Source organism: Triticum aestivum, chromosome 1B (assembly GCF_018294505.1).
Source record: "Triticum aestivum cultivar Chinese Spring chromosome 1B, IWGSC CS RefSeq v2.1, whole genome shotgun sequence".
Taxonomy (NCBI): Eukaryota; Viridiplantae; Streptophyta; class Magnoliopsida; order Poales; family Poaceae; genus Triticum; species Triticum aestivum.
Genome location: NC_057795.1, coordinates 539,000,984 through 539,018,542, shown reverse-complemented (window position 1 = coordinate 539,018,542; position 17,559 = coordinate 539,000,984). Strand labels below are relative to the sequence as shown.

Here is a 17,559-nt window from a genome sequence, read left to right as displayed (position 1 = left end):
GTCGTTCAATCACTATATCTCCACCATGGTATCGATGAAAGATTTCACCTCCACAAAGAATCAGTCTAGAAAAAAAATTTGACACAACAATATAAATTCATCAGATCTGAATAATTGAATCTGCAAGGACAGAAAGCTCTTTAATCTCATGGCACTGCTAAAAGAACGAGATGGAATTTATTCTTACAAAACTATGATGATCACTATAGAATGGCAAGAATATTGAAGTCTTGAAGATCCGAGATCCCCCACCTCTCAGCGCCAAGATGGCAGCCGGAGGCAAGGGGACCTAAATTTTTCTTTTGACGGCGGCCAAGTACTATTTAATTAGACTAGCCACAATGATCAGTAACATACATTAGTAACATACACATATTCCTATACTATGTTACCACCTTCATAGTGGGTAGTAACATAAGTGTGGTAACATGCAAAGCTTCATTTATTAGGTTATAGACTCATATTGCATTGAGACATGTGATGTTACAGTAACTAGCTAAGTTACTAGCTACCTCTCTTCTCATTAACTTATTGTCACATAAGCAAATTTGCTGAGTTGTACTCAATGTTATTGCCGAAGTTACTCCCACCGCTACTTTTGCTTTTCTTTGATGTATCAGTCCATATATTGAAATAACAACATAACAGTAGGCATCACGTTACTGGACAATGCGTTTAAGGCCCACAGAATGTTTGGGCCCATTAGTGCCTTGGTCCCACACGTCATCCGCTCTACTCGCTAAACCCCATTCCCTCCCCTCCGCTTCTCCCTTCCCTTCCAGGGGACTATCCCCTTCTTCCTCCCCCAAATTCCACCGCCGACGCAGCCAATGCGTCCACGGAGAACCTAGCCGCGCATCGCCATGCCGCCGCCCCACCCCTCCACCCTCTTCCTCCTCCCCCTCCTCCTCCTCGCCGTCCACCTCCCGCCCGCCGCGGCCGCCGCCGCCGACAGCCGCCACGCGTCCACCGCCGCCACCTCCTCCTACCGCCGCATCTCGTGGGCGAGCAACCTCACGCTCCTGGGCTCCGCCTCGATCCTCCCGGGCGCGTTCGCCGTCGCGCTCACCACCAACTCCAGCGACGGCATCGGCGCCGGCCGCGCCCTCTTCTCGGAGCCCGTGCGCTTCCTCCTCCCGCGCCCCGACCCGGGCGCCGCCCCGGCGCAGGCCTCCTTCTCCACCCGCTTCACCTTCCGCATCACCCCGTCGCCCTCCTACGGCGACGGGATCGCGTTCGTCCTCACCTCCTCGCGCACCTTCCTCGGGCCCTCCAACGGGTTCCTCGGCCTCTTCCCCTCCGCCTCCGCCTCCGACGACGACGGTGAGCCCGCCGACGTGCACACCGTCGCCGTCGAGCTCGACACGCACCGCGACGTGGCGCTGCGCGACCCCGATGGCAACCACGTCGCGCTCGACGCGGGCTCCATCTTCTCCGTCGCGTCCGCGAGCCCGGGCGTCGACCTCAAGGCCGGCGTGCCCATCACCGCCTGGATCGAGTACCGCGCGCCGCGCCGCCGCCTCCGCGCTTGGCTCTCCTACTCGTCGTCCCGCAAACCCGACAAGGCCGCGCTCTCCGTCGACGTCGACCTCTCCGGTCTCCTCCTCACGTACATGTACGCCGGCTTCTCGGCGTCCAATGGCGAAGGGGCCGCGCTTCACGTCGTCGAGAGCTGGGCCTTTCGCACCTTCGGCTTCCCCAACACCTCGCACGCCTCGGCTTCCCCAATTCCTTCGCCACCGCCCAAGGACCAGGCGTCGCTCAAGAGCCCACTGCCGCTTCCAAAAGATCACCACCACCACCATAACCTATTCTACACGGTGATGGGCGGAGCTCTCGGTGGTGTGGTCTTGCTGGTTCTTGTGGTCATCAGCTCTATTCTATTGATTCGCCATTCAAAGCGCCGCACAAGTGAAAAACCTGCTGTGCTGTTCGACGACAAGAACTTCCGTGGGATGCTGTCCATGGAGGTGGTACGCGCAGCAACAAAGGACTTCGGCAGTGAAAATGTGATCGGCATTGGTGGCTCTGGCGCGGTTGTGTTTGAGGGGGTTCTCCCTTCTGGGTCAAGGGTTGCTGTCAAACGGTTCCAAGCTATGTGGCCGTGCTCAAAGGCGTTTCTGAGTGAGCTTCGTGCCATGCTTGATTGCCCACACCACCCCAATCTTGTGCCACTCTTGGGATGGTGCTCCAGTGAGCATGACCTGGTTCTTGTTTACGAGTTCATGCCCAATGGTAATCTTGACAGTGCACTGCACACAAAGGGTGGAGCAATACTTCCTTGGGAGGCACGGTTTGGGGCGGTGCTTGGTGTTGCATCAGCACTTACATTTCTGCATGATGAATGTGAGCACCGCATTCTTCATCGTGATGTCAAGTCATCAAATGTGCTGCTCGATGCAGACTTCAATGCTCGGTTAGGAGATTTTGGTCTTGCTCGCGTGGTGAGCCATGGCGGGGTGCCTTTGGCAACACAGCCAGCAGGCACACTGGGATACCTCGCACCAGAGTATGTGCATTCAGGTGTGGCATCAGAGCGCTCGGATGTTTACAGCTTCGGGGTGCTTGCTTTGGAGGTGGCCACTGGCCGGAGACCAACGGAGAAGGGAACCGCAGTTGTTGACTGGGTGTGGAGTCTCTGGGGTCGTCGGAGGCTGGTTGATGCAGCAGACCAGCAGCTTCAGGGACGTTTTGTCGCAGAGGAGATGCGGCGGGTGCTGCTTGTGGGCCTCTGCTGTGTGCATCCGGACTGTAGGAAGCGGCCTGGTATGCGAAGGGTGGTCAGGATGCTTGATGGTAGTGCACCCATGACACTAGTGCCAGATAAGAAGCCACCAGTTGTACTGAAGTCACCACTAAATCAAACATCGTCAGTGAACACCATGGATACTATGAATACTGCATTTTACAGCTGTCGCTAGACATATATACAAGGTAGGCTTGTAAGGAACTTTCTTGTCCATATGTAGTGGTGTTCTATCTGCCGCTAGTTCTGATGTATATGTGATGGTATTGCTTTCTGAATTCTTAGCATTCTGATGTATAGGTTGAACATTAGATATGTGTGAATGTTGCATAGTGTTGTTTGGAAAGGTTACTACTGGTGCACTATCAATGACACAGACATATTAGGAATTAGGAAAGCTATTGAAAGTGTTGTTTTCTGGTGCAAATTGTAGTGAGGTACTCGTATTTCATAATTAGCTTTGCTCAGATTCAGGTGTCATTTATGTGAAGATAGTTTTCTTAAATGTTTGCATATCTTACATATTGCCCTGGCAAATGCGAACTGTCATTGTCACATATTCATATGGTATTTGGAGTTGCTCCTATTGTAAGCAGTCGTGTTGGAACAGTAGCTGATTTTGTTTTCGCAGAGCAGAGTAGCTGTATTGTTGATATAGATATAACAGAATTGTCTCCCTGTGTTTATTTTACCCTTATGGTATTCGCTCTACACTGTTTATGTCTATTGACACATGGAAGGCGAAAAACACACTCCATTTCCTATTCTTGTTTTCCTTTTCTTTGTATGATGATCCAAACATTTCTTATCATCTGAATTTTACACAATGTGGCCTGCCGCGTGTCATAAGTCCATGATTATCCGAGACAGTTTTGGCCTGTATCGTAGAGCTTGTACAAAAAATAGCATTTGGTGAGTGGAAGCACCCATTTCTCTTGATTAATTATGCCATTGTGTGTGACAATTTAAAATTGCCATGTTTATTAGAAAGTGTTAACCATCACTTCTGGATTGTAACCTTAGCTGTGTTTCAATGCTTAAAGACTATTAGCTGCATAGTACTTTCCCTGGCTTGATTTTTGTTTTGAGCTTCCGTGCATAGTTTAAAATTCTGTAATTTCCAGGGATCAATTAGACCAGATTGCTCTTCTTCAGCATTTCACCATTTTATTGATTCTAGCTGAATCCATCAAGTCTTGTGAAAACAATCTGTGAACTGCGGGGTTGCTATCATTACCCAATGTTAGAATGTTGTGCTGCACATGGATGTTCATACTTCACTGTTCCTTTTTATTGTTGTTTTGACCTTTCTGTTGTGATAAATAAAGCTAGATTTAAGACTAATGTGGGCCTGTGGCTACACCAGCATGTTGTTTTGATTCCCTGAGCCATCTAATTATTTGTTGAAGCACATTCGCAGTTTGTGCAGGCAACTGTGAGCATAGTGCTCTGTACCGTCTAATTATTTGCTGAAACACATTGGCAGTTTGTGCAGGAAACTTTGAACATAGTGAGTATATCTATAAAACTGTGCGCAGATTGTTTATTTGATGTTGCCCTACAGTTTTTGGATACGTTGATAGCTTCTGCAGCATGAGCATATGATCTGACAAACTTGAAATTTGTCCCACAGTGCACTCTGATAGGTAACCTGAAAAACAGTATAAATGTGCAGCATTCCCTTTTGTATTAATCCAACAGATGCATTACCCTTTGTTCCGGACCAGAATACTTCTGTTCTCTTCTTATTGTCTTGATATGTTATCTTTGCCGTGTTCTGAAGTACGACGAGTCATGTGGGAATTTCTTTGTTATCTTTGATCTGTTTTGAAGTTTGAAAAGGGATGTGGTACTACTACATTCTGCACTCATGTATTCATGTTTTGGGATGATTGGCTGTTCTTTTGAAGTGGCGACTTATTTCCTGGTAACATGCTAAGCCTAGATCCCATTTGTTTTTTGACTTATCTTGTACTACCAGTATGTAGCAATTTCATATAGTTTGCTCTGTGATTTCCTTTAACTGTGACTTGTTGAGGGCTTTCTGGTGACGAAAATGCAGGACATGTCAATCAGTGTCACTGTTTTGGCTTTGCAGGTACCATGCTTAAACAAGTCTGTCACACGTGAACCCATGTCGCCATTGCTACACCATGTGATGAGAGATCAAGACGATCCATTGTTGTCGCCTCAAAGCTTCAAAGGTGGGACGTGACCTGTACAAGGTGAACCGGACAGTTCCTGGTGTTGCCGGACATTCTCTCCGTTTGGACTTAAGAAAGGTGACTCGTGCAGCGGCGGCCGCGGCGCCGTGTCTTTGGACCGCTGTCTAGTGGCCTGGAATGGCGGCGGTGCAACGGATCAAGCCCGCCATGGCAACTGCGAGCTTTCAATGTGTACGGAATCTCCTCCTCTCAACTCATAGCTTCACATACTGTAGCTGCATTTTGTCCATGTATGTAGTACATGCTATAGCTGTAAATTTCGCTCATACTGTATTTGTCAAGCGCCAGAAAGGGCTTTACCAGCCGAGCAAGAAGATCGCATGTGCTTGTCTTTGACCTGCACCTGTGTTGGGAACAGATGGATCTAGAACGGTCAATCCTGAAATAGTTTGCCCTCCCTGTAGACTGCAGCGATGTGTTGGTGAGTAGGGCCATAGAATGGAGTGCGGGCTTTTGGTGGCCGCGCTACAGGCAGGCCGGTATCCTGTGCGTCTGCTTGGGCCTGGGGATTCGGAACCTGTCAATTCGTGGCAGTGCTGTGGCAGGCCTAGTGAAGAGAATACGGTCCATGATACGCCTATCTGCCGCACAGGTGTATTCTGTTCCACCCATTTCTTTTACCTGTTCGCACGCCTAGAAAAGACGACGTGTCCTGCACCAGAAAGGCTGGCCCATGTCCGTGACCTTATCCCTAACTCGTGAACAAGCCGTCGCCGCACACCTGCTCTGCCCCTCCGTCTCTCTCTCTCTCTCTCAAATCCGACGGCGGCACTGGTTTCTCTCCGGCGAGCATCTCCCTGGCCCCTTGGCCCTACCCACGTACCCGGTGGTCGTGGGCAATTCGTCTCCACACGCCGGCTCTACCGTTGGGTCTCTTTTCCCCCAACCTTGACGGCGCCAGGGTTTGTTCTCCGGCGAGATGTGCTCCTTTGGTGTTGAGGTGCCACGGGTGCGTCTTCTTATGGCCCGGCGGTCATGGCCGTGTTTAGATCCGCGTCCTATTCTTTGGATTTGAGTTCAGTGCCTCACCACCAACTTTTCTGCAGGATCCATGTTTGGGACGTCAGAGCCGATTCCTGATGTATTCCCCGTGGAGTCGCGGGATTTCATGAGCATCGCCAATACCCAGCTGGGCCGCGGCAGCGAGGGCACACATCTGTGCGGGACGCCTGCTTAGGTTTGCTCAGAAGCCACCAGCGGCTGGACCATTAGGTAATTACGGATCTAAAAATCTCTCATGTACCATTTTAAGTCGTTTGTTTTCCCGGATAATGGTAGATGTGCCTGTTTGAGATACAAACTTCTTGGCCGGAACGAACCATCACATCTAGTTTCAGTGTGAAGAAAGCTACTGTTGTTGTGTATAGATTGATTTTCGGTATGGAAATCCTGTGGTGAGAGCTGGAGATTTTTGTTTTGGTTGGTATTTCAGTTATGGGATTTGTCAACACCCGGCATCATTATTATTTGTGTCGGATTTTTAGTTGCTGCAGGTGATTTTGGGATCTGTATTCAATCTGGAAAAATCGATGGGCATCTCATATTTCTCCATTAAATCAGCCATGCTATACTTGACAATTACTGAAATATTAGGCCCTGCTGTGCAATTGTTTTTTTCGTATCATGTTTTTTGATGCAAATTGGTTAAATGACACTGATTCTGCCGTTTAGTGCCAACATTGAGAAAAAGTAGGATGCATTATGTGTTATGGTTTTGAAACAATTATATTCTTTTCTATTTTTCTATCATAAATATGCTATGATGTTCTTTTTGCGAAGAAAATGTCGTATGATGTTTACTGAACTGTCAAAGCATATTATAAATGGGCAAACAAATATATGTTACCACTGATTCATCTTCTTCCTCCCAATCCATCAGCGGCTGTCCCCCGTGGATGAGTTTGCCGAAGCGCGGCAAGGTGGACCATACATGTAATGAAGGGCCCCAAATCTTCCAGTCGGATGGAGTCAGGGGCTTCTCTTAGTATCATCGAAGCTGAAATTTGCAACGCTGCTGAGCTTGGAAGCGGTGGGCAAAGTGGTGGATTCCCCCCTGAAGCCGGTGTGTTCCAAGTTTGCACTGAAGCTACTAGTGGATGGACCATGTATTTTTGTCAAATTCTTAACGATGTCTCTGTAGTTCTTTGTGATTTACTACAACAATGGCTCCTATACTATTTAGTCGCTGAAAATTCCATTGTTATCAAGAGCTTCCTTTTATTCTTAGTAATTCATACGGCACAGTTCTGTCTATGAAGCTGTCCTATTGACAACTGTTGCTGTTTCATATGATACTCTCTTGACAGCAGGAACCTGATTCATGTATGATTTTGAAATGGTCAATCCTTTTCTGGTCTGCACATTTGTTGGAATTTTATGGAGCCAACTCTGTTGTAGGTTTCATCTTATAATCCAAACTAATAATTATGATCTTGTTGAAACATGTTTGGTGATTAGTACACTTCAGAAATCTTGAAAAGAGTATTTATGCTATTATTGCTGACCACAATTTATTTTACTTTTTGATAATTTGCAAGGCAAGGTTCTCCATGCCTGTATGTACGTTGCTGCTTTTGGAATTTGGCAGTTGCTTACTGGTAATGTTTCATGATTGATGCTGAATTCCTAGATGCATTTTGTAAACATTTGGATTTGTCCAGGGGCATGCCTGTATGTACTAGATGTTTACTTGTTTTCACTTATCTGCAGAAGTGGTATGTTTCCCGTGAGATTAAATTAACTAGGTCCTAATTATGTATTATGTGAAATGGTATATATTAATGGATGTGTATTTTCTGGTTACCATACCGTGGTACTTGTCCTGATGGAACGAATTACCTACTTCATTGTTATTGGGCGTGCGATTATGTTAATGCTGACTATAATTACTTTATCTCTCTAGCGGTGCTCTAACAAAATTTAGTCTTTGGAGTAGTCACGTACTCACGTGCATGCTCAATGTCCTCCAGTGGCCAGGGTGACAGACTGACATCACGTGAGCTTGGTCAGTTGGGCAGCACATGCTGGTATGGGGCATTGGGTGATCACCACCATAGAACAACTGTTGGACATGTACTACAAGCTAGATTCTGTCCCTATCGCTAGCCCGGAATAGACGCGCTGGAAAGGCTCTACGGTGGGGCAGCATGCGTGAATACAGGGCCAGCTCGGATCCCAAGCACGGACGGGCGGCCTGGATTCCGGCCTGCCTGATGCTCGGCCTCCATTCGCATTTTCCGCATAGAATGGCAGATGATACCGAGTAGCCTTAATCGCGAGTTCACACGCTGGCAGAAAAAGCTGATGGGATTAACCAGAGTGGATCATGGAGACGGGACCCCAGGCCTGCTCCCGTTTGGAAAATCTGTCTGCTACAACGATGGACACCATCTCGCATGAAGCCACCCCACATGCATTTCTTTTATCCTTAGGTCTTGCAAGTCCCTGGGTGAGGCGCCTAGTGCGGGTACTGTGCAAGCAAGTGCATCCATGTCCGGGCTTCCCTTGATCAAAGCAAAACAATGTTCAGAAATGCGTTCTGACAGAAGCATATGCATTTCATTTAAGGGTTAATTTGATAAATGCCACTCTAATTATGGCGATTCTGAGAAATGCCACCGCAATTTCCAAACTTTAAAAAATGCCACTTCATGCCACTTCCAGTGGCATTTTTCGAAGTCTGCAGTGGTGTTCTTCAAAGATTGCAAAATTTGCAGTGGCATTTTTTAAAGTTTGAAAATTGCAATGACATTTTTATGAATCGCCATAATTGGAGTGGCATTTATCTAATTAACCCTTCATTTAACCATCTGAAATTACCACAGCCGATGAAATACTTGCAACGCGTAGTTTTGGTGGAATGAGACCTGGATTTGGAAACGTAATAGTAGCGTTTTCTGGGTCCATGGTTTGTTACTGGCAAGCTCTCAGGAGTTCGCCATTACAAAATCCCAACATAAATTTACTGCCGCTTAGTTTTCCTTCTGGTTGTTTGTCAAGTCTAGCCAGTTCACTTTTGCAAACTCTTGCTACTTTTGGCGTCGAGGTTGCTTTAAAAAAGCACTAAATGCTTTACAAAAGGAGAGTGGCGTTTTGGCTCCTAGGTATAGATAGACCTATTATGAAATATGTATAAAAAACACATTTCAAATGTTAAAAAATATCAAGAAAAAATCCCGCATGTGCATCCGGACATCCTATGTTAGCACACAAAGTTTCGGTGAAAAAGGCCATTTTTGTGGCATGTATAAAAAAATTAAAAAAATACCTCGTAAATAGCTATAATTAAGCATCGAAAAATGTCTTTTTTACAGAAGCCACAAAAAAGGTCCTTTTTCACCAAAACTGTGTGCACACATATATAATATCCGGATTTACACACATGATTTTTTCTTGATTTTTTTTTACTTTTTAAAATGTGTATTTAGACAATGGGTGCATATACACCTATGAGCCAAAGTGAATTTCCATTACACCGTTACAAAAGCACATTTTAGTTTGTATATTTTCTATACAACAAAAGGATTTCATTTTAGTGACTAAAGAGTCTGTAGGACATTCTCAACCGCCTGCAGAATTTCACCATCCATTGTTTGCAGCACACAGCGCACACACGAGCCACAGAGACAGAGCAACGCGCTAGTGCTACCACTCGATCAATCAACAGCGACGCAGCGGCGAAACAGTAGGCGGCCAGTGTGTCGCTACCACCGCACGCATAGTGAAGCCTGCAGTGAGCAAGGAAAGGAAACAGCAGCATGTGCCACTGTTGAGGCACATGACCTCCTCTCCTCTCCTCGCCCATGGAGACGGAGACGGAGGGGAGCAGCTGGAAAGAGACGGGCGGGCGGCCAGACAGAGATGCCTTTCCGGTTTCCAATCTCATCATCTCTGAGACTCAGACGTCGACACGGCCGATGGATGGATGGATCCATCCCTAGTCCAGTCGCGGCCGATGTGACCCAACCTTTGCCCGTGGCTCCGCCTTTAATTCCCCACTGCTCCCCTCTCAGTCTCACCCACCGGAATGTTTACCGCTTCTAGTTCGCAGCACGAACCCTCACCGGAATTTTACTGCTTCTTGCACGATGTCGGGACCGGCCCGGCCGGGCTCGGCGCCGGAGGGCGCGCGAGAGAAGCCCCGGGCGTGCATGCATGGACCATGGATGGATGACGTACAAGGTCTGTGCCTGCGGATCCCAGCAGTTCAGATTACGAGGCGCTGGAACACGAACCGGGCATCTATCTATCCGCATCGCCGACGCAGAAGCATGGTAAAGCCACCGGGGGAAGCTTTGCATCGTCTGCCTGCGATATGTGTACTGGCAGTGGTGGCGGTGGAGAAAGCTAGCTCGGCACGTACAAGGTGAGGGAGGGGCATACCCGGACCGCCATGGATTAATGCCTTGCACGGAGGCGACACCGGCCGCACTCAGAGCCGGAGAGCACGCTGGCACGACCCAGTGCATGCATGCGTGCATGGATGATGTACAAAGTCTCCTCGGAAGTCCAGGGTCTCTCAGCTGGCGACGCGAGGCAGAGGCCAACTCCACCGCGCGACCCCATCCTGTCCGGCCCTGTCCGTTTGGGGCAAAAGGGACAAATGAGGTGGCCCAGCGCGCGACGGCCCGGACCCATCCTGTCCGTTTTGTGTCCGGCCGACCCATTTCGAGCGCAAACTTGTGCCGGGTTTGGGTCGCGCGGACACCAAATAGACGCGCGCCTCGTCCGCGTCGGGGCCGCGTGGCAGGCGGCCACCTACCTCCCACCGGCCAATATCAATGCGCACGAGCGAACGGCCCCACCTGTCATCCGCACGTGAACGGTCGCCGTCCTTCTTTAAGTGGGAAGCGTGGACGGGTCGTCGTCCACACTGCCCCACGCCACCCCGCGGCCTCCTCGAAACCCGGCAGCCCCTGCTCCCAAACCCTAGCCAAGAAAGTCGTCGGCTGCCCGCCCTCAACCATGGGCCTCTGAAACTACGGCCGGAAAGGCAAGCACGACGGCGAGGCAGGTTCCTCGTCGAGGCATCGCCGCGGCTCAGTGAAGATAGAGGAGCCCGCGTCACCATCGCCACCACGCCGGGCCCCCGCGCCGCCCGCCTTCTCCATCGCTCCCACGTCCGAGCGCGACCGGCGTTACATCCGCGCGGAGGTGTGCCGCCGTTATTGGGAGACGAGCACGCCGCTCCCCTGGAGCGACGTCCATCTCCCCAACAACTGGCATCTCTCCGCCGACCGGGTCCCCATCCCGCCGGTCCCGATGAGCGGCCGTGCGCGCGACGTGGAGATCGAGCGCCGCCGCCGCCTCCTCCCCGACGACCTCTTCTACGACCCCAGGTACGCCCCCAACTCCGGCCTCTGGGACACCTGGTTTCGTGACGAGCACGACACCAGGCGCGCGTTGTTCTTCGCCGGCACCTCGACGGGGACGCGGCGGCCACGACAGGAGCGCACAGCGCCTGCTCCCCAGGAGCGCGGGCGTAGGCGGGTGCGCGGCGTCACGCCCACGCCGTCTCCATCGCCACCACCACCACCTCGCATGACAGAGGAGGAGGAGGCCCGTCTCGTTGCGCGCGTCATGGAGGACTCCATGCGCACGCACGACGTGCGCCAGTGGGAGGGCCTCGAGAAGATGCTGGCCCGCTCTGCCGCCGGCGAGGTCGCCATCCCCGAGCTCGAGATGGTGGCGAAGGAGGAGGAGGAGGTGGAGGAGCCGCCGGTGGCCGCGTTCCACCCGGGCCTGGTTGACCAGGGGTGGGGCTGGTCGTGCACGGCAGAAGAGATGGCCGACGCCGTGGGCGTGAACTGGTGCCCCACGCCGCCGCGGTCACCGGAGCGGGAGGCGTCGCCGCGGGAGGAGGTGGTGCAGGCACCTCCCGCCGTCCAGCCAGCCCCCGTCTACCACGCACCGTCGGCCCATCTCTGGACGCCGCCGGCCTACGTCGACCTGGTCAGCGACGACGATGACATCGGCGGTCAGTGAGCGGCGTCGGCCACGGCATCGACGGGCGCGGCAGGAGCAGGAGCGCGCGGGAGGCGTTTTTCTTTTTTGATTTATGTTAATTACGAACTGGGCCGTTAAGTGGATTGATAAACTGGGCCGTTTTGTGGCCGTAACCCCTATATATATGTTTTATGTTTTTTTAACTAAGTTTATTTATTTTTTTAGTCATTTCATTTAGTTTTTAAACTTTTTTTATTCACGTCCACCCCGGACAGGTTTTGGGGTGCGGCCGCGCGTTGGGCGCACCCACGACCCATCGGACAAACGCGGACATGGGCCGCCCCATTGCCGTCCTAAACGGACAAAATCCGGCCAAACCGGACATCCGTTTAGGGTCGCGCGGTGGAGTTGGCCTGAGGGCATCTCCAGCCGCGCCCCCAGGAAGGCCTCCTCAGGCGTTTTTTTCGCGCCGGCGCTGAAAAAATGGCCCAGTCGCGCCCCCAGGAGCCCGATTTTCGCCGGCTTGGGCCGAAAACAGCGCCGGCGGACCCAGCCCGAACCCGGCGCGCTGGGGGGCGCCCGGGGGTGCCGGGCGAACTGTTTTGGCGCGAAAAAGCCGCGGGCCCGCCGCGTCAGCGACACGGCTCTCTTCTCGGCCCTTCGTCGTCCTCATCGCCTCGTTTCCCACGGCGAATCAATGCCAAAGCTGTCGCGCTGCCGCGCCGGTCAGCCTGCACCATTGATGCCTCACGGGCGGCGCAGTGAAGACCGGACGACGCGCGTCCCTCGCCCTCCCTCGCCCGCCACGCGTACACACGGTGACACGCGCGCCTTGGCCTATATATGAAGCGCCCCGGCGCACTCGGCGACTCATACTCACCCGCCGCCGTCGTTTCCTCCCTCTCCTCTCCTCTCTTTCGCCGTCCCCAGTTCACAGCCATGGCCGAGCGCTTCCCAGGCGACGGCGCGGCGGCAAACGGCTTTGGCCGCCGCCATTTTCACGAAGACGAGGGAGACGGAGGGCGGCGAGGGAGACGGCGGGGGTAGCCCGCGTAGTTTTTTTTCTTTTTTTTTGTAAAATATGTTTAAGTTTGAATGAACTCGCCGATGTTTGCGTTAAATTTGAGTCGTTTTTGCGCCGTGTTTGAATTTTTTGACTAACCGTGGGAGTCGCGACTGGGGGGCGTCACGCCCCCAGTGCGCGGTTTAGCGTCGGTGCGCCCCAGGAGGCGGTTTTTGCCCCTCCTGTGGGGCCAACGGCTGGAGATGCCCTGAGTGCCCGAACGAACCCGAATCGCGGCATCCATCTGCATCCACGACGACGCGAGTATGAAAAGGGCCCTGTAGCATGCATGCATGGACGCGCTGCCGCTGCGTCGTCTGAGCTTGGAGTTCGAAGTTCGAGTAGTGGCGTGGTAGAGGGAGCTACGTACATACAGGGGCAGGCATGCAGGCAGGGCATGGCCGGACCGGGCCGGGCGAGGGTGAAGGGACAAGACGGTGTGTCCGGAGGATTCCTCTCCGAAGCTGACGAGGCTGCTGCACCGCCCAGGCTAGCTAGCTGGCTAGCTGCCATACGTGTGCCGCCCTCGCTTCTTCAGTTTTTGTTGGAACCTTTCTCATCGACTCGCCGGGTTTGGTTTGTTTTTCTTTTGTTTCTCGGAGCTTGCAGGCTGGGGCTCGCCGGGGATTCCCCCTCTTGGAGTTGGACGAAGCCATCCAATTATTTGGCCGTTGAGCTTCCCGCCGTGCATGCATGCACGGGGTGGCCAGGCGCAGATCCTCCCGGTCGGTTCGGAACTCCGGATCGAAACGCCGTGCCGCCGCTAGCAGTGTGCTACTACTAGTTGTTGAAATGGCATGTCATCACTGTGCCACACACCTTACACGGAGGATGACGATGTGATGGCTAGACGGCTAGAATGTACTCGCTAGGGCTTTGCTGGCTAGCAGTAGCTTGTGCAGTGCGTGCTACGCTACAGGCGTCTGATTGAGCCCTTGATCGACGAGACCTCAGGTAAACCAGATGCATGCTTCCTCTTAGGCTAGTCATAGTGGGAGTAACTTAGCTACTCCCTCCGTCTAGGTGTGTAAGTCATCTTACGAAAACTAAATAATCCTAAAACACTTAGGCACGGTGCATTAACTTCTACCTCGTTTCTTGTTTCTTGACATATCAACCAATAAAAGATGAGGGATGTGCATGCTTTTAATGACTTGAGACTATCAAACACGACATGCAGTGATCAGTTCATTGCATGCAACACTATTAATTAGCAAATAAACAATAATGTCTCTCGGTTTCCCCTCCTCCTTGGTCACGGTGCACATCCTAAGATAACTTACTCACCTAGACGGAGGGAGTACTCTAAGAAAATTTTGCTTATGTGGCATGTAGTTAATGAGAAGTGGTAACATACTATGTTATTGTAACATAGCGCTTCCCAATACAAGATGAGTCTACAAGCTAATAAATGAAGTTCTCTATGACACTACTACTATATTACTTTGCACTATAAAGATAGTAACTTAGACTAGTGTCATATGCATGACACTAGTATAAGTTACTCCCCACTATGACCAGCCTTACTCTCAATCAAGACCTGGCAATGGTATCGTATCGTCGAGTTAGCTGGCTGGCTGGAAGTTGAATTTCTAAACCGCGTAAAATTGCAGATGTTAATTCTTCGCCGATCAAACTGGAGAGAGAGAGAGAGAGAGAGAGCTAACTAGCCCAGCAGTGAAGATAGTTGTGATGGCAATGACGAGATTATGTGCCTATTCGGCAATCCACCACTCCGAGAGAGAATCTATGGAGCATCTGTTTTCTCAACTCCGTTGTTTTCAACTAAAGCTCTGCCCGCTCCGGGAGCGGAGTAGTGGAGTGGAGAGACTCCGAACAGGCCATAGGTTCTTGACATTTTTTGTTAACAGCTTTGCTAAGTCTCAGTTAACTGAGACTTGATTATGTCTCAGTCGACGTTATATTCGTTTGATCTTGCATGGAGACCTATGTAATTTTTTCTTTTTCTTCTTATATACTATTCACTTGATTGGTTGACTGAGATCTAGCCACACTCTTTTGTTAAGGGCGCAGATAACGCCCACACGTATGGGCGTTAAAGTGGTCTTGCTGCACGTCCCGTGTGGTTTCTACGTGAAACGGCCTGCACATCGTGCGGGCAAAACAGGTAACCACCGCACGTCTGGCGTCCCACCTCGCGGCCCGCACGCTCCTCCATCCCCACAAACTGGTGTGGGTCTCCCGCGAGAGAGTGCCACCCGCCCCACCCCAAACCTCACTTAACCCCTCTTTCATCTCCCACCTCCCGATCAGCTCCTTTCCCTACCTCCCTCCTCGTGTTTCCGAAATTGCAATGGGAAATCCTAGCACCGCCTAGCCAAAAAACACGGCAATGAATTCTGCAAAGGGAGAAACCTCATGGATCCAGCTGTTCTCCTCTCCTCCCCCCTTACAAATTTCGCACAAATTTGCCCAATCGCCATGCTTGCTGCTCACGATTCATTGGTAGAAGCTGGATCTACGAAATTGCCATGCTTGCTGCTCACGATCCATTGGTAGAACCTGGATCTGCGAAAATTGTCATCCCGTTGTCCTAAATTTGATCTGCATCTTAGTTGCCATCCAGTTTGTAGAAGCTGGAAGTTTGGAGTTGCCATCAACTTGATCTACTTGAAACTCAGATCAAATGCATTTAGATCAAAAGGGAGGGTGGGGAAAGAGGTGGGTATGGGGAAAGTAGAGTTTTTCCTCGGGGGATTCAGGAAAAAAATTGCCGCCCATCTTTGCTAGTAGTTGCCACCCGGTTATAGAAGTGGTTGCCGCCAAATGATCGAAACTAGAACTTTGCCATGTATGTACAACGAAAATTGCCGCCAATACTACAAGGTAGTTGCCACCCGATTGACGAAGTAGTATGCAGAAGGATGCATTGTCAAAAAGATGCACGACTACAATGTAGGGCACCAACTACGATTGGCACAAGTGGCAAATCAAGGGATTTGTGAACCCATGACACTGTCTGACTCAATTGCCACATGTGAATATATACAGATGCCATTGTTGTTGTACTGCATTTGCCATGTTTGCTCAACTATACATGCCATCCCAGGTCAACTACAGTTCCCATGGCTAGCCAACTGCAATTGCCATGCTGGAAAGCTGCAGCTGCCAAGAGTTATAAACTGCAGTTGCCATGCATGGTGCACTAGATTTGCCATGCATGGTGGGCTAGATTTTCCATGTTTTAAAAGGGGCACCTACATGTCTTGACAGTTGTAACTGACATATATGGATTTGCCATGATGCTATAGTAAGAATAAGTACACATGAGTATACAAGAAAAACACAGTGAAAAGTGCATGTGGAAGCATGGAGTAGCAAAGGCAATCGATAATGTCGACGACAAAGGAAAACTGCCATGTTTACTAGACATACAGATGACAAATGCCATGAACATACAATGCCTGATGGCAAACAACACAATTGAGGTTCACACTACAGAATACATGGCAAGAAAAATCCTGGTGTGAAAGAGGGAGTTGTCACCTGGTAACTAAAATACATTAGGCAATTTCCATGTAACACTACAGAAACAAGGCAAACAATATACTGGGTAACAGAGGGAGTTGCCACCTACAAACTAAAAATAGAGTAGGCAAATTGCCATGTAACACTTGAAATGCATGGCAAATAATATCTTAGGATAAAGTGGTAGTTGCCATATGCTCCTAAGCACAAGAGGCAACTCCCCAAGAAACACTACAAAAAAGACATGGCAAATAATATCTCGGGGTAAAGAGACGGTTGGCATCTGCTTAAAAGCATAGTAGGCAATTGCCCTTGTATCATTGTAGAAACATGTCAACTGACAATTTGGGTTAAAAAGATAGTTGCATCATCTACTAACTAAACAGTGTGGCAAATTGTAGCTAAGCCAGTAGATTCAAGTTGCCCTGTTTGCACATAACAACGTGGCAAAAAAGTGAGTTTTCAAACAAAATGCACATTCCACATGGCACATGTCGTCGCCGGACTTGAAGACATGTAATCTCTGGAAACAGAGAATGTATCGAGGCGGAACGAGCGAGCCTCGCCTGCGTGACTTCTACCACCGCGGAAAAGGAACTTGCTAATGCTGGCCTAATGGCACACTGGCGACTCCCCGCCGACAGGGAATACTCGAGCGCTCCGGAATACACTCGAATTTCAATGGATTCGAAGCAAGAGAAACGGGAGAGGAGAGGCAGATTAAAACCAATCGAAGCACCGTTACCTCTGGGCGGTGAAGGCTCCGGCGACGACGCTTCGACTGCCTGAGCTCCAGCGACGGCCATGAGTCCCGGCGACACTTCCGCCGCCGCCTCTCCTCTGCTACGCCGTGGAATCGCCTCTGGTCCGTCTAGGACCTGCCCTTGCTCTCAAATGGGGGAGTTGATCGAGTGGGGGAACAGGAAGAGGAGTCGGGTGGGGTGGGGAAAACTGCAGTGTCGTGCGGGGAAGAGGAAACGTCGGAGGGGAGGAAGATGAGTTGTGCGGAGCGTGCGGGTGCGATGGTAGTTCTACCGCATGCCGGGGTGGCAACCGCAAGCTCTGTGTGCGCAAAACGGGTGTCTGGGCGT

General features: G+C 50.6%; 1 protein-coding gene across 3 annotated transcripts; it reads left to right on the top strand.

Moving 5' to 3' along the window:
- The first annotated feature begins 787 nt into the window (after positions 1 to 787).
- Positions 788 to 7,314, top strand: LOC123136985 (L-type lectin-domain containing receptor kinase S.7). 3 transcript variants are annotated; one of them, XM_044556514.1, is made up of 4 exons: positions 788 to 2,934; positions 4,845 to 5,142; positions 6,018 to 6,183; positions 6,851 to 7,314. In XM_044556514.1, the coding sequence occupies exon 1, from the start codon at positions 864 to 866 to the stop codon at positions 2,919 to 2,921; it is 2,058 nt and encodes a 685-aa protein (XP_044412449.1). In that variant the 5' UTR covers positions 788 to 863; the 3' UTR covers positions 2,922 to 2,934; positions 4,845 to 5,142; positions 6,018 to 6,183; positions 6,851 to 7,314. The 3 variants fall into 3 exon arrangements, 2 of the variants coding, with proteins under 2 accessions (XP_044412449.1, XP_044412453.1); XM_044556518.1 differs by lacking the exon at positions 6,018 to 6,183; XR_006467593.1 differs by lacking the exons at positions 788 to 2,934; positions 4,845 to 5,142 and adding an exon at positions 5,172 to 5,920.
- The last annotated feature ends 10,245 nt before the right edge of the window (positions 7,315 to 17,559 follow it).